The following is a 15,515-nucleotide window of genomic DNA, read 5'->3' on the forward strand; positions in this document are numbered from 1 at the left end:
AGAATGGGGGGTAGAGAGAGAGAGAACAGCATGGAGAGAGAGACACAACATGGAGAGAGAGAGAGAGACAGCATGGGGAGAGAGACAGCATAGGGAGATAGACACACAGCATGGGGAGAGAGACACGGAATGGGAGGAGAGAGACACAAAATGGGGGGAGAAAGAGACACAGCATGGAGAAAGACACAGCATGGGGAGAGACAGCATAGGGAGAGAGAGACACAGCATAGGGAGAGAGAGATACAGCATAGGGAGAGAGAGACACAGCGCATGGGGAGAGAGAGACACAGCACATGGGGAGAGAGAGACACAGCGCATGGGGAGAGAGAGACACAGCACATGGGAAGAGAGACACAGCGCATAGGGAGAGAGACAGCATGGGGAGAGAGACACTGAATGGGGGGGAGAGAGAGAGACACAGCATGGGGAGAGAGAGAAACAGAATGGGGGAGAGACAGAATGGGGGAGAGAGAGAGAGATATGCACAGCATGGGGAGAGAGAGAGACAGCATGGGGAGAGAGACAGCATGGGGAAAGAGACAGACAGAATAAGAGGAGAGAGACACACACATGGAGAGAGAGACACACACACACAGCATGGGGAGAGAGAGAGACAGCATAGGGAGAGAGACACAGAATGGGGGGAGAGAGAGAGACACAGCATGGGAGAGAGAGAAACAGAATGGGGTAGATAGACACAGAATGGGGGGGAGAGACACAGTATTGGGAGAGAGACATAGCATAGGGAGAGAGACAGACAGAATGGAGGAGAGAGACACAGAAAGGGGGGGGGAGAGAGAGACAGCATGGGGAGAGAGGCAGATACAGAATGGGGATAGAGGCAGACACAGAATGGGGATAGAGGCAGACACAGAATGGGGAGAGAGGCAGACACAGAATGGGGAGAGAGGCAGACAGAATGGGGAGAGAGACAGACAGAATGGGGAGAGAGACAGACACAGAATGGGGGGAGGAGAGAGAGAGACACGCAGAGAATGGGGGGAGAGAGAGACAGAGAATGGGAGAGAGACAGAATTGGTAGGGTGGAACGAGAATGTAGGGATGGGGAGAGAGAATGGAGGAATGGGGGGTGGAGAGAATGGAGGGATGGGGGGAGGGAGAGAATGGGGGGATAGAGAGAATGAGGTGTGTGAGAGAAGGGAGGACAGAGAGGTGTGGAGAGACATAAAGGAGAAGGGGCGCAGTTGGTGATGTCATTTGTTTTATAAAAATTTTTTTTAAATGTGTCCTAGTTTTTACTTTTGTAAGTCTGGTCACCCTACCCAGACCTCTGGCAGGTGCTGGCCTTCTTGGAATATTGAGGCCTTGTGCTCTGCACAGATCTTGGGCTGCACTCAGCTCCCGGAGGAGCTGAAGGCATCTCTCATCCCCAGGAGGGGCTGAGCTGGACTGAATACAATTTGGAACACTTCCTCCCTCAGGCATAGAGGGGGAGGGCACAGAGTCTGCACCATGATTGGCTGTACACAGACCCAGTTTCACCTCCACCCCAGTCACTCAGAGGCAGCATGAGGGGGGGGGGGGTAAACCCACAGGATAGCTTGTCACTGCCTGTAGCTACTAGGGCTTACGTGACAGGGAGGCAGAAAGATAGCAAGGACCAGCCATGGATATATATATATATATATATATATATATATATATATATATATATATATATATGCAAATATAGCTGTATGCTCATCTGCATGTCTTAGGCAGGTCTGCAACCCCGCCTTTCCCCATCATCACCCAGCATACAGCACTTCCACTGCAGCAAGGGATTCTGGGAAATGACATGCAAATGAGCACACAGTGTCACTTTTTGCCTCAATAACCATTTTTAACATGGTTCCCTATAGGCTTAAGCTTGCTGCATGGTCACAGCTTTGAGCACAGCCAGGGTTAAGGTGCATACCCAGAAAACCACCCACAGACAGCTGTTTCGACCTTGATGGGTCTCATCAGTCTGTGGGTGGTTTTCTGGGTATGCACCTTAATCCTGGCTGTGCTCAAAGCTGTGACCATGCAGCAAGCTTAAGCCTATAGGGAACCATGTTAAAAATGGTTATTGAGGCAAAAAGTGACACTGTGCGCTCATTTGCATGTCATTTCCCAGAATCCCTTGCTGCAGTGGAAGTGCTGTATGCTGGGTGATGATGGGGAAAGGCGGGGTTGCAGACCTGCCTAAGACATGCAGATGAGCATACAGCTATATTTGCATATTTGCTTTCCTGTGGAGGGTTTTTGTCACTTTTTTTACTCACCATAACTTAACTCAGTATTATGTTTTATATATATATATAAATATATATAAAATCACAACTGTAAAACATTTACTGTATGTAACATTGTCTTTAACAACTAATCCACAAAAATCTGTCTCAACATAATGCAACAATTCAATGATATAAATAACACAAATCTACATAAAATAAACCTCGATTTCTTAGCCTAAAGCTGTTAAAGTAAAACATTCCTAAAGCATACAAATCAAGAGTCCGCAATTAACCTCATTCCCTTCCAGAAACTCTCTTTAAAGTGGAACGTTTTTTTTTACAGTACAGTATTAAGGCAGCAATCTAAGCCGCCATTTCCTTTTTTTTTTAACATAGTATTGAAGCAGGGGGTCCCCTGAGCTGAACCCCATTCATTTCAGCTCCGGGGACCCCTCGCTTCCTGAGATACTTACCTCTGTAGGGGGCATGGTGCTCTATTGGGTGTTTGAGCTTGCCTTGGTGGGCCTGGGGGCGTGCTGTGAGCCGGTGCTGCGCTATGCCTCACAGTTAAAGAGGCCCTGCACTCTTCCACACAACAATTAAACTGATTGCTGGGGGAGAGAGCGAGCCCTCCTTCATCGTGACGCCGGGTTGTTATGGCAACATGAAGGCAGATGGTGACACGTTGCCATGACAATCACATGATGCCACCGGAAGAGGGCCCGCAGGTGAGATGCCTCGGGCCACGTTTCACCTCCAAGCCGCCCCTGGTAGGTGGTGCCGGTATCTCTGCGCTGTTTAAAGGTCCTGGTCAAGCAGGCCAATAACAAGGACCAGATTATGTCACAACTTCCTATTGGCCAAAGGGACGCAGGAGCTTTGAAGACGCCATTACGAGAACCCCAGCTAGCCCAGCTGCCAGCACCCCCCACAAAGGTAAGTATCTTGGGAAGCAGGGGTTCCCACGGAGCTGAAATTAATGGGGTTCAGATCCAGAGACCCTCTGCTTCAATGATATGTAAAAAATAAATTAAAAAAAAGCCACTTGGACTGCTGCTTTAAAACATTAACGGTCCTTCATTTTTTATGGGCAGTCTAACCTCATCCACTTTATTTATTATGGACTCTACTGTCACTTTATTATGTATTAACCTATTACCGGGCTGTGCATTGCTTCCGGCACTAGAAAAACGTTAATCTTCAAATTAAATGGAAAAAAAAAAGCAGAACACACCGAAAAAAACAAAACCTTTATAACCGGCACCATGAACAAGTTAGCTGGAAGCATATCATGCTCTTATTTGCCACTCAGCAGTGCAAGAACTATTTTTTGGATGGGGTGGGAAGGGTTGTACATACAAAATCAGTAACATGCATACATTACAATAATGTAGCAATGTATAAAACCATGGGGGCTGCAGCACCCCTAATTCCTGCACCCATGTAAATCATCTCATCTGCCTCTTCCCCACCTCTCTGCTGCTTCTGCTTCATCCCCTCCTTCCACTTTCACTGTAGCCCTTGGCTTTGTTATTCTGCATGTCTGATTAGCAGGAGCCTGATTGGCCGGCTGCCTGCTCACAGAGAGATTCCATTGAGCCCCCCTCCGCCCACCACCACCACCACCACACGCCCCTTTGGTCAGGAAATGTGAGCAGGGCCGGTGTGTGTGTGTGTGTAGAAGCTGATAGGCAGCGAGAGCTTGGAGTGTGAGCACCAGTACTGGATGTGACAGCAAGAGCAGAAGAGCACTTAGCAGCTCACTCAGTGTCCCATTCACATCCCAGGCAAGGATCCAAGCATGGAATGCTGCCGTGGGGCAGTCACTGGCAGTCTGCTGCTGTCTGTGGCTTGCTTCCTCCTGGTAAACACCTCTTCTACTACTTTTTCTTCTGTTTATCCCTTATTAAAATACTCTTTCTGGAGATCCTAGCAGCTGTATTAGTGCTGGAGAAACCCAGATCCTTATTTATGCATTTACCTTTTAAGTTAAGTGCTTGGTAAATGTAGTGTGATGCCCTCTGCGTGTAGTGCATGTGCTGATGTATGCTGAGTCCTTCAGTATTAGATGCTCCCTTTTAAAAAAAAAAATTGGGCTAACCATTGATATTTGAGGACAAGCTTTCAAGAGTTTGCTTTCTTCCTCGGGTCGAGCAATACTTATTTACTCAAATTCAATGTCAAAATGACTAATGCTGTTGACCTATAATAACTGCAAAAGGTGAAAAAAAAAGTGATCAACGGTGGCATTAGGTGTGGGAAGCCACAGGTGGGATGCGCTGCACTTCTTTAAAAAAAAAAGTGTGTGAGAGTAAAAGAGAAAAGGTGGTATTCTTGAAGTTACTATTGTAGTTTGGTTTGTTCTTTGTAGAGTGGTGATCCTTTGCTATGTGGATGTTCTGTTGAGGTGTCTAACTTCTGTATGCTTCTATGTAACATACTGTATACTCTCCATGCTGTGTGATGTGTGACTTGGTGGCAGCAGCAGTGTATGGGAGAATGTCCCTGGAGTTTATCCTGGCTGGGAAAACATGCATCTTTGTCATTATACTGTCACACTTATTATTTTAGCAGTATGTGTGTCTGCCTCATTGTGTATCTTTTTCATCTGTGTATTACTGTACTTGCCAATAGCATGGATTTTGAATTGGTTGGCATGTCACCAATTATCACCAATTGTCTTATTCACTCCACTAACATTGCACGAGTCAAACAATTGAAGTCTATATGGGTGCAATTGATGTGTATACAATAGGAGTTTTCTGGAGGTGGTTTGGGGACAAGATCTGTGTTTTATGGTGTGATTGTGATGTAATGTACAGGGGCAGCATGTCATGTGTACAAGTGAGATTAAAAGGAGGATGACACCCTGAGTTAGGATGCACTTAATGGACATTATGGAGCCATTCAGCAGTGGTTTCACATTGATGTAGAAAACAGTATGAGATTGGAACAAGACAATCACATTGAAAGCTGTGAGAAGCTTCTCTGATACTGTAAAGCTAGTGCAGGTTTTTGCAGCTGTGCAGAATCACATTTGCTACAGTCAAACTTTGATAATTAACCCCCAGCATCTTCGCAAGTCTGCTACGCTAGCATGTGAATGAGATGTTCTTACCCAGGATTTGCTAATGGAACTTCAGTTATAAATAGTCCCCTCGGGGTCTGCCCTGTTTCTTTTATTATTAGGGTTGTGAGACATAGTTGAGGTTTTATTTTACTGAAGAAGATTTTGTCAATAATAATAATAATTTAAAAAAAATGTTTGCATTGTTCATTGCAAATGTGTCTTTATTGTAACCCTCTTTGTGCTGGGAAGCAGTGGTTTGCAGTGCATTACAGGGCACTGTGTTTCTGTCTCTATTGACTTTGAGGGTCACCTGCAACATGTGTGGTTGTTTGTTGTTCACTGATGACTGTAGGATTACAGGTTTCCACGAAAGGGGGAGTCTGCAACAGGCCACATCAGCTGCCTGTGTTGCAATTCTCAGATTGTGCCTAAGGGAAACCTGGCACCATCTCTAACTCCACTGGAGAAGAACTGTGTGACTTGTCGCAGTGATGTCACGTGGCATCATAAAGTCACCCCTCTGCATAAAAACATTGAAACTTCATTTGCCCTTAGTGTAAGAGGAACCAGTAATGCACTGGCCCCTCTAGCACCCAAGGGGTTAAACCGTTACTCTTATGCTTTGTCGCAATGATTTCTGGTTATGGAGAGTCCATAAAGGTACTGCCCCATTTTTGCACTAGGAAAGCCTTGGTTTATCAATGGGAACTCCAATTGCAAAACAAAAACCTGCTCTTGGGTGGGGGAAAAACCATGTAAATTATTTTAAGTGTGGTGCAAAAGCAGGTGAAATACGGTACTGCGATGAATTCTTCAAATGACCATTATTATCATACAAGTTGCTATTTGTGAGGGTAATGTGACATCGTGGGTCACATGTCAAAGAGTGCCAGTCTCTGCAACGCTGCAGATGTTCATGGTTTGGGATCTGTAGTTTTTTATACAGTACGTTTGGAGCTGTGTCAGCTTGTGCCACAGCTGCATAACGTCACTTGTGGAAATCCCTTCAATCTCATGCAAATGTCCTTCATAAATAGTCACCAAGTGACTACTTGCGTCATTTTAGTGGAGGGCATGAATAAATGATCCCCTCTGTGCCTGCTGAACTGTCTACCTTTTATATGGAGACCCCTTTTGTTGCACTGCAGGAGTTTGGCTACCACCCAATGATCTCCAAATGGTAACCAGACTTCTGCAGTGATTTATTACTATGATTACTGCTTGTTTTGTTTTAAAAAGAAACTCGGGTGGGGGATACTGGACAGGTGCAATTCAAGCAGGAACGATGCACCTTACTATAGAGGGATTATATTAGATACACAATGACAAATATTATTATACTTATTTGCATGTTGCCATCTTGTTTTTTTTTTTTAACATGCAATATGCATTTACATTGCAAGTATTCATGTGCTTGGGGACTCTACCTATGTATCTTCTGGTGATTATAAGGTTTCCTACGCTGCATAGCACATTGAAAGGGGGTTGAGTCTGAGCCAGCTTAGAATACCAGCAAGCAATTATGCTATCTCATAACTGTTAAGTGGTGTTAACTACAGGTTACCATCCAGCGTATACAGTACTGAATGTGTAAACACAGCCTTTACATATAATAGGGCAAACAAGACCATTAAAATGTATTTGCTGATTTATAATTGGGTTTGCAGACAGCATAAGACGAATGGAACCAGGAATCAACAATTACATAACCACAGTAAAAGCTAATGATACTGTTGGGACATTTAACTTTAGCGTTCACCCAGATCCTAACGGTAATTTGCAACTCATCAGTCTACGTATGTGTGCATGTCTGTGCAGCATACAGTATGCCACCTTTGCATTTGAAAATATTGTGATTACTTATTGTTCTGCCTTTGTGTAGACATAAGTGTAACCAGTTCATTGTAACCATTTACATGGCATGGGCAACGTTAGCTGATTCACCTAAAGCCTTAATTCGGTACATTTGAACCGCTTGTTAAATGACTGAAGACATAATGTTTTGCTTTATGAAATTTGTACGTTTTCTGTATGTTCAGCAAATACAACCTTGTGATTCGCTGTTTCATGCTTAAAGGCAGCACTCATGGCTTTTTTGTCTTTGATTTTCAAAAAGAAGATTGACACTAACATACTGATTGTGAGTACAGTACCTCTGCATTGGTAGTGGCAGATTTATCAAGCTCCTATGCCTGGTATCGAACCCGAACCGACGTTAACTGTCATCCAAGTCAACTGCACTTAACACTGGATCGTGTTGCGATTTGGTGCATCGGAGCTTGATGCATCTGACCTATTGAGTACATTTGAGTATTCTCTCAAAGTGTCCTCCTTAATGAAGTTATAATAGTGACCATACAGTAGATGTCTTGTCAACTTTATTGCTATGTTCTATTGTCATGTCTGCCATCTGTTGCTTTTGTTGCCATGAAAACCACTGGTTTGACTCTAGTTGTCTTTTGCCTCCATTCTTAGACTTTACAAAGTTTCTTTTACCTTTTAAAATATTTAATCATACTCTATTGGTTTATATCAGGGGTGTACAAAAATATACATGAAAAAAAACTTAGGAGCCAGTCCGAAATTTTAGGAGCCAGATTTGTATTTAAAAAAAGGTGTGTGTTTGGGGGAGGGGGGTGGGGGGGGTGACTGTCACCTTCGGAAGCTCCGTGTATAACAGATTCTCACACTATCTGTAACATACACACACATACACACACTAAGATTAAGGCACACTGACAGACTAACACTCTCTCACTGAGATGTTCTCTCACTGAGACATTCTCTCTCACTGAGACGTTCTCTCTCACTGAGACGCTCTCTCTCACTGAGACGCTCGCTCACTGTGAGGCTCTCTCTCACTGTGATGCTCTGTGTGTCTCATGTGTCTCTCATGTGTCTCGCCCCTCCCCCTGCTCTCTCCCCCCTAGCGGCACAGTGCTGACCAGCATCAGCGTAACCTATCCTGCTTAAAGCTAGATAGGTTGCCCTGTTGCCGAACGTGGCGGTGACTGACAGGTTAGTCAGGAACTGCAACTCAGACGCCAACATTGAAATTTTAGGCGCCCGGGATGTTTCTCCTCTGGTTTGTATAGCAGTGGACTAATTTTGATGGGATGTTGCCGAGAAAACTATAAAACCATTTAATTCCCTTATTGCTGACAGTCACATTTCTAGATTTGTACATAATCTCTGTGGTTTGGGCTGTGACTTTTATCATCTAAATGGCAGTAAAGTACTACAGGAGTTCAGTTACCTTCAAATATCCCACCTCTTCTGCAGCACTCATAGTTTTCAGCAATGGAGAGGTTAAGTCTGTCTCGCTGATTATAATTAATTAGAAACCTTGGCTACACTTACATGTAGTTTATTTTTATGGATCTCCTTGAGACCAGGGACATTGTGCCAGCATGATTGGAATATATTAGCCAGGCAGTATGGTGTTTGTGCCAGCACCATTACACTGAGCTCTGCAAATATGTGCATGGAACTGACAGCCAGTTCCCCTCCGCTTCCTCCCCAGTGCCTTTGTATATTAATATACATCGTAACTATTCAAAGACGAGGCATCTATCCATTAAGACAGTGCAGTTTTATTTTAGGTTTAATGTTCGAGATTCATGGTTCCTGGCAAGCATCCCTCTCATATACTGGATAGAAAAAAAAACTATAACTTGAAGCAGCAGCAGTACATATTCCCTTCTAAATCTCATTTGATTAGTCATTGGCTCCAGTCCTATCACTCTGGGTTCTATTAAGACTCATCGTACTGTAAGTATGCTGGTAGATTATTGCAATGTTTCTTGATTTTGGCAAGAGGAATGGGCTTGTTACTAAGCTAATGGTCTCTTGAGTTAGAAAATCTAGGACTGGACCCAGTTCCCACTTGTCCTGCTTTCCATTTTATATCAAAGCCAGCAACGCATTGCAGTTTTTGTTTTGTTTTTATCTGACGGCTTTCTCAAAGTGCCATGGGAATTGTAGCTCTGCTTTTCCTTTCGAGAACACAGTGTCATTGAGACATATGTGATATATCTACGACCGGTGCAATGGTCCCTTGTGCCTATGTTGTTCTGTTGCATTTCAATGTGTCGTAGGCTGCTCTAGCAAAGAAAGCGTTCAGGTTGCTGTGTATGTGGAGCTGCTTCTACTGCACTTGCTGACGCTACAGGTAGTCACGTAGTCTGCGGATGAGTGGAAACCGTACAGTTCTGCTTCTTTTTTGTTCAAGCTCAATCTGTCTTATACCTGTATTAGATGCTCCTGTAGACACCTGTTTCTGATTACCACGGACAGAACTAGCAGTCCTGATCATATAGATGGTACAGTGTGATATAGATATATATATATATATATATATATTATAGATGGTACCGTGTGTATAACACGCTTTAAGGATTTATCTAGGGTGCATTGTGTTGCAGCCCCTTCTGGCACTAAAGGAGTTGATGTCACCCTAGTACTGTTTTGTTGGTAGTACTTTCGATTTCCATTCGTTTAGAAACTGAATGCATAGCAGATGGCCCAAACCACTACAGTGCTAACATCTCTATGGCAGCCTTCAGAGCAGGCTCCTAATTGAGAGGCCAGCCATCATTACAACATTACCGCTCAAAAATTATAGCGTGCACTTTGTCAAATGGTCAAGAAAACCCCAGTGGAAAAAAAAAAAAAAAACGAAAAAGACAATCAAATGTAGGTTTTATTCGCTTGTACTTTTTTGAGTATGAAGAACTTGCGTTGTGAGGCTTCCAAATGAGTCCAGACTGCAGATGTCGCGGAGAAACCCAACAGTCGTATGGATGGGAAACCCTTTCAGTTCTGGAGGAGCCAAGAATGTAAACTCATACACTGCCATGGCATCTGCCTTTAGCTAGACACGTTGTAAACTCGTCCAGGCCTCAACAAGTTCAATATAAAAGTGTGTGACAGAATATAAAAAAGTTTCTGTTTTGGCTGATATCACAAACAGGTCAGTTTCCTTTTAACCCTTTGAGTGCACCAGAGTCCCACGCCTCCCTCCCCGGCAATCGCGATCACGCGATGGCTCCGTCGCTGATGACGGAATGGAATGCGAAGAGTCATCTTCCGTTCCGCTTCCTGTAAGATCCCGTTCTGAGCTCCATGGGAGCGCAGAACGGGATCTCCCATAGAAAAACGAGCATGTAGATTATGACGTAGTTACTACGTGATGGGGACCCTCGAGTGCCAGACCCCATAACGTAGTAGCTACATCAATAGGTTTAATGCCATATTTGGATTATATATGCTGCTGCCATATCAGGATATCATTTCACTGTTTACTTCCATGCTTAAAGCGGCAGTGCCACTTACTCACAAGTGACAGAAGGTGTAGCTCTAAATGTGGGAATATGTATCACTGTAATAGGCCTACATACTGTATATATACAGAACTAAAAATATTTCATGCAGTTGAGCGCCCTGGCTACTGCTGATGTCTATTTGATCTTGGGACTGGAGAAAAGTCTCCTATTATTCCATTTAGAGTATCAGCTCCGTGGGGCAGGAACACCCTAATTCCTACTATTTGACGTTTTGGTTAACGCACGTTGAAACTTTGTATTCTGTAAACTCCCTGTGCGGTCTGTATTATAATTCTATAAAGCGCTGCGTACATTGGTGACGCTATGTAGATAAACTTCTGCCTACACACAATGTAGCACATCTACAGTAAATACTGTAAGAAGTGAGCTGTACGGTGTACAGGATGGATGGGGAATGCACTCCTTCAGCTTGCTATAAATGATATGAACTAAACTTTTTCCGGGGGTCAGTGACTTCCAAACGTTCATCTCTCGGGAATATATTTGGCGACTCTGTGATATCAAATTGTAGAATATGTTTATATCATGGAGTGGCCCAAAGTATTACAGAGAGATGTACAGTGAACAGTAACCATTAATCAATATGTGACATTTATCACTATTGTTCGTTTTTTAATAATTCAGTATTTCAATGTACAAATTGGGCATTTATTTATTCTTTGTCTTTTAATGGAAAACGTATTTTCTCATACTGCACCGTATAAGTAAATCAGTATTTCCCAGCGTCCCGGGCTGGCCTTTCTGCAGACCCCCAGCTTTTTTACTAACTGTAGTGTTGTCAAGGTGGTCACATAGTCAACAATGTTTCTTTAAATAGAATTGAAAGCGAGGAAATCCCCAATTATGACTTACATTTAGGGATGACTCACTGACCTTCTGTAGTATTGTGTTTTCTCTTGGTAAGAATGTGTGTCCAGTCAACTAGGAAGCTTCCCTGCCCTAACCATCTATCTCTCTCGTTTGTGATGTCAAAAGCAAATAAAAATATCGCACTTGTGGGTACATTTGCACGTATCCGACAGGTCTGCAACCCTGTCTTTCCCCATTATCTCCTGGCATACAATGCTTCCACTGCAGCCAAGGATTCTGGGTAATGACCTGCAAAGGAGCCAAGCGATGGTCAAAAGGAATACAACTGTAACCTAGCATTCTTGTACGCACGCTGGCGATGAGAACGCTGAGCTCGTCTTATTTGACACACTAGCTCAACTGAGATAACCCGATCCTGATTTATCAACCACAGATCTCCTCGGAACGTTTTATGCAGTAGTTTGCAGTGCGTTGCCGGATGGATACTTTAACAGATTTTCCTTCTGTTACATTTTTAATAAAAAGCCAATAAAAACAATCTGACTTTCATTTACTGTAAATGCAATCCAGCTGACATCATGACCTGCCACTGACATCTGCACGCTCATTGAAGCCCAAATTCAGCCCACCTTTAGTCAGATACAGTATGTTGACTCCTATTTGCATTGGCTTAATGCTTCCTGCGCTGCACAGGTCTCCTGCTTAACTCTTCTGCAAATGAATGAAGTACTTGTGGAATGGTAAAGACATTTTTCTTCCCTCTTCGCCAATGTGTACTAGTCCAACACAATACGCCTTTCCTTGGACACCATGTGGCACTCAACCCTCCCCATTGTTTGAGAAGGGTCTTTCTGGTATATGGCCACAGCTTAAGTGGAGCCAGTGTTCATAAAGAATGGATAACTCCTTGGACGGCAGCCATGGCACAAGGGCTTTCAAACACGGCGAAGGCTTTGAGAAGTTGGATCACTTGCATCATCTGTGTGAATGCAATAGATTGATTTACTGTAATTGTGCTGTTATGCCTTTTGAAGTCTTGTTACAGCGTTCAGTTTTGGCTGTGAATAATATGCATTAATAGAATGTAATAAAACAGAACGTTTTAGTACACCAATCTGATTGTACTGGAGAAAACTCAATATGTAGTAAGAAATATCTTATAAAAATACTTATGTCTATGTAGACAGAGTTTTAGGGATTTAAATTTCAACAGGCTTCAGCAAAGTACCTTTTGAGTTGACAGCTTCTTAAATCAGAGTTCACCTGATGCCTTTGAAAGGAGAAGGCATTTAAACACAAGCTGCTCTTCCTAACTCAATTACCAGTCTGTCTTGTCTTACAAATGCCTTGATTGGGATGGTTTCATTAGCTACTCTTGAGTAGATAGGGGGCTCTGTAACAAGGCAAAAGTGAGCCCGTTCAGGGACAAAATAATGGCACTATACAGTTCAAAGAAACAAATCTTATTGCTTTTCTTTTCATACAGAACATATGGTGCAGATTTTTGCCCCACAATTGCAGCACATTTGCCTTGATACCCCTTAATTTCCGTGCTTCCTAAAAAACACTCCTAGTTAGCAAAGTTAGTCCTAATGTATTGTTTAGTTCACATAGGAATCAGTTTAGTTCAAGTTTCCAAGAATACCTTAGTTTGTAGACACAAGGGGGCTCAGTTGAGCTCTGTTTCAAGGCCCAGAGGGACTCATTCTCCAAATGTGCATTTTTTCTACTGTACTCTCAGTATTTTGTCTTTTTATACCTCACAACGAGGCAGCTCATTAGCTTTCCCACGTGCATTAATATATTACAGTGATGTGTACGCTTTGCGAATTATTGTACTGTACTCTAATCAGTTGGGTTTGTGCTTTTATTTCTCCATTATTTTCATACATAGTTTGTGTGTTTGGAATGGTGCTCAAAAAGTGCTGGGACTGTATTTAAAGGAAGGGAGCATGAACTGGGTAAATGACAAATAAATGATTAGTGGTACTGAGCCTTAAGAGGGCATAAGGTACCCTGAAGGTTGGGGTGGGTTGCCCAAGGACACCCCCCCCCCTTCCTCATTGGGTTAGCCCCAGGTATTGTACTCACTTTATTTTTCTTCTTCCTTCCCCAGTCTCCCTTCCAGAGCGTGCAGCTGTAGTAGAATATGTTCCAAAAGCCAGGGTGTGCAGCGCACAGCAGTAATGAAGAGAGCAGGTCTTGCAAAGATAAGTCCTTTATTGATAATTCATAGGGTTGTGGGACAGCAGCAAACCTTCTACGCGTTTCGTTCAAAAGAACTTTATCAAGAAGTCTTGATAAAGTTCTTTTGAACGAAACGCGTAGAAGGTTTGCTGCTGTCCCACAACCCTATGAATTATCAATAAAGGACTTATTTTTGCAAGACCTGCTCTCTTCATTACTGCTGTGTGCTGCACACCCTGGCTTTTGGAACATATTTTCATACATAGATTGCTTTATCACATACTGTGCCAAGGAAGAGAACATTGGCCTTTCAAAGAAACATCCCATTATTTACTTTCTAGACTGGTGCTCTCTTAGCAAGTACAAAACAGCTCATCTCATTTTGAAATATGACTACCTATTGCATCTACTTCACTCTGCCTCTATTCTTTATGCGTTTTGACTGTTTGGAGGATACATGATCAAGATGGAGCAATTTGCTCCAAGACACGGAGAATACATTTTTGGTCTATAGAGTTTAGAGTTTAACGCCATCTCGGACTCTGCAGATTTGTTTGACACAAAGAACAAAGGAAAACTGGACCTTTTTTCGGAGGAAATATTGATACTGCTTATTATAATGTGGTGCTGTTGATGGCTTCTCTTAATTCTACTACAGACCTACCACAAAAATCTCACTGCCACAAGAGAAACAAAATTGGAGTAAAGCACATTTATACAAAGTGATACAGAATCAAAATGATTCAATTCTTACCTGTTTTGGGAGCAATGCTTCAGTTTAGAGACTTGATTCATATTCCCCCAATAAGATCTTGTCTGAGTTGTGACCGTGGTAGAGACAGAATCAGTCAGCTCAGGAAAAGATAATCAGTGCCAGACCAGCACAGGTGAACTGAGTGTAGAGAATATACTTCAAAGCTTTCACTACTGAAGTAGCAAAACCATCACTGTATAAGATGACACCAGCCTCTATCACATCAGATCTCTCTTGCATGGGTTTGGACGTGTGTCATATGAATGAAACTTGATATTTCAGTTTCTTATAACTAAACACTGATTTCTGTCACACATATGTTAATGCCGCCCCAGACAGGGCAGATTGAATTGTTACAGGCGACACAGAAACCAGTGGCAGTTTTAGACTTTCTTGCAGGCTGTTTGCATATATTCTGGTCATGCCCTAAAATTGAACCACTATGGAGGGAAGTCTTTGCCTTGATATATAGGATCCTGCGGATCAATGTTCCCCATGATCCATTATGTACATTACTAGGGAAACCAATGGACAACCAAAATAAAAGGGATGCCAACATTATTTCCCAAATTGTAAATGCCGCTAGGTGCACTATCGCCAAAAACTGGAAACCAGCTGCCCCTCCATCTACACACCAAATAAACAATAAAATGTGGCACATAGTATATATGGAAAAACTCTCTGCCTATTAAAATGTCTCCACCTTACATTTCTCAGTGACTCGGGCTCCTTGGTTCCAACGTGGGTATATCTCCATATTTAGATTAATATACTTTGAACGTTGTGATCTACGTTGTGTCAAAACCAATGTTCACTATATTGTATATTTACAAATGCTGTATCCTTGAATCTTCCCCTAAATTCCCCCCCTATTGTGATTTTACCAGATTATATGTATCAATGCCCCCCTTTTTCCTTTCTATATCCCCTTCCCTACATTTTGAAAAATGATTAATAAAAACTGAAGTAATAAAAAAAAAATATATATATATTTATGCTTCCTGTGCATTACCTGTTTGCCGTCATATTGATCGGGGAAGGATGTGTCTTGAGAGGAGGGACACAGGATGCTCATCATCCTCAAAATACATTTGACTCAAATAGAAATTATGGGGGGGGGGGGTTGTATT

The 15,515-nt window shown here is 42.8% G+C and overlaps 1 protein-coding gene across 3 annotated transcripts in view; it reads left to right on the forward strand.

The window, feature by feature from the left end:
* Positions 1 to 15,515, forward strand: part of ADAMTSL1 (ADAMTS like 1) — a 943,111-nt gene that overhangs the window by 600,356 nt on the left and 327,240 nt on the right. The window contains exon 1 of one of the 3 annotated variants that reach the window (XM_075594940.1): positions 3,869 to 4,083. The exons of the other annotated variants lie outside the window; for them this stretch is intronic. Coding sequence (XP_075451055.1) covers positions 4,021 to 4,083 — 63 coding nt within the window. The 5' untranslated portion in view covers positions 3,869 to 4,020. Of the gene's footprint in view, positions 1 to 3,868; positions 4,084 to 15,515 lie in introns of those variants that run through there. 3 annotated transcript variants of the gene reach the window in all.

This window comes from Ascaphus truei, chromosome 1 (genome assembly GCF_040206685.1).
Source record: "Ascaphus truei isolate aAscTru1 chromosome 1, aAscTru1.hap1, whole genome shotgun sequence".
Taxonomy (NCBI): domain Eukaryota; kingdom Metazoa; phylum Chordata; class Amphibia; order Anura; family Ascaphidae; genus Ascaphus; species Ascaphus truei.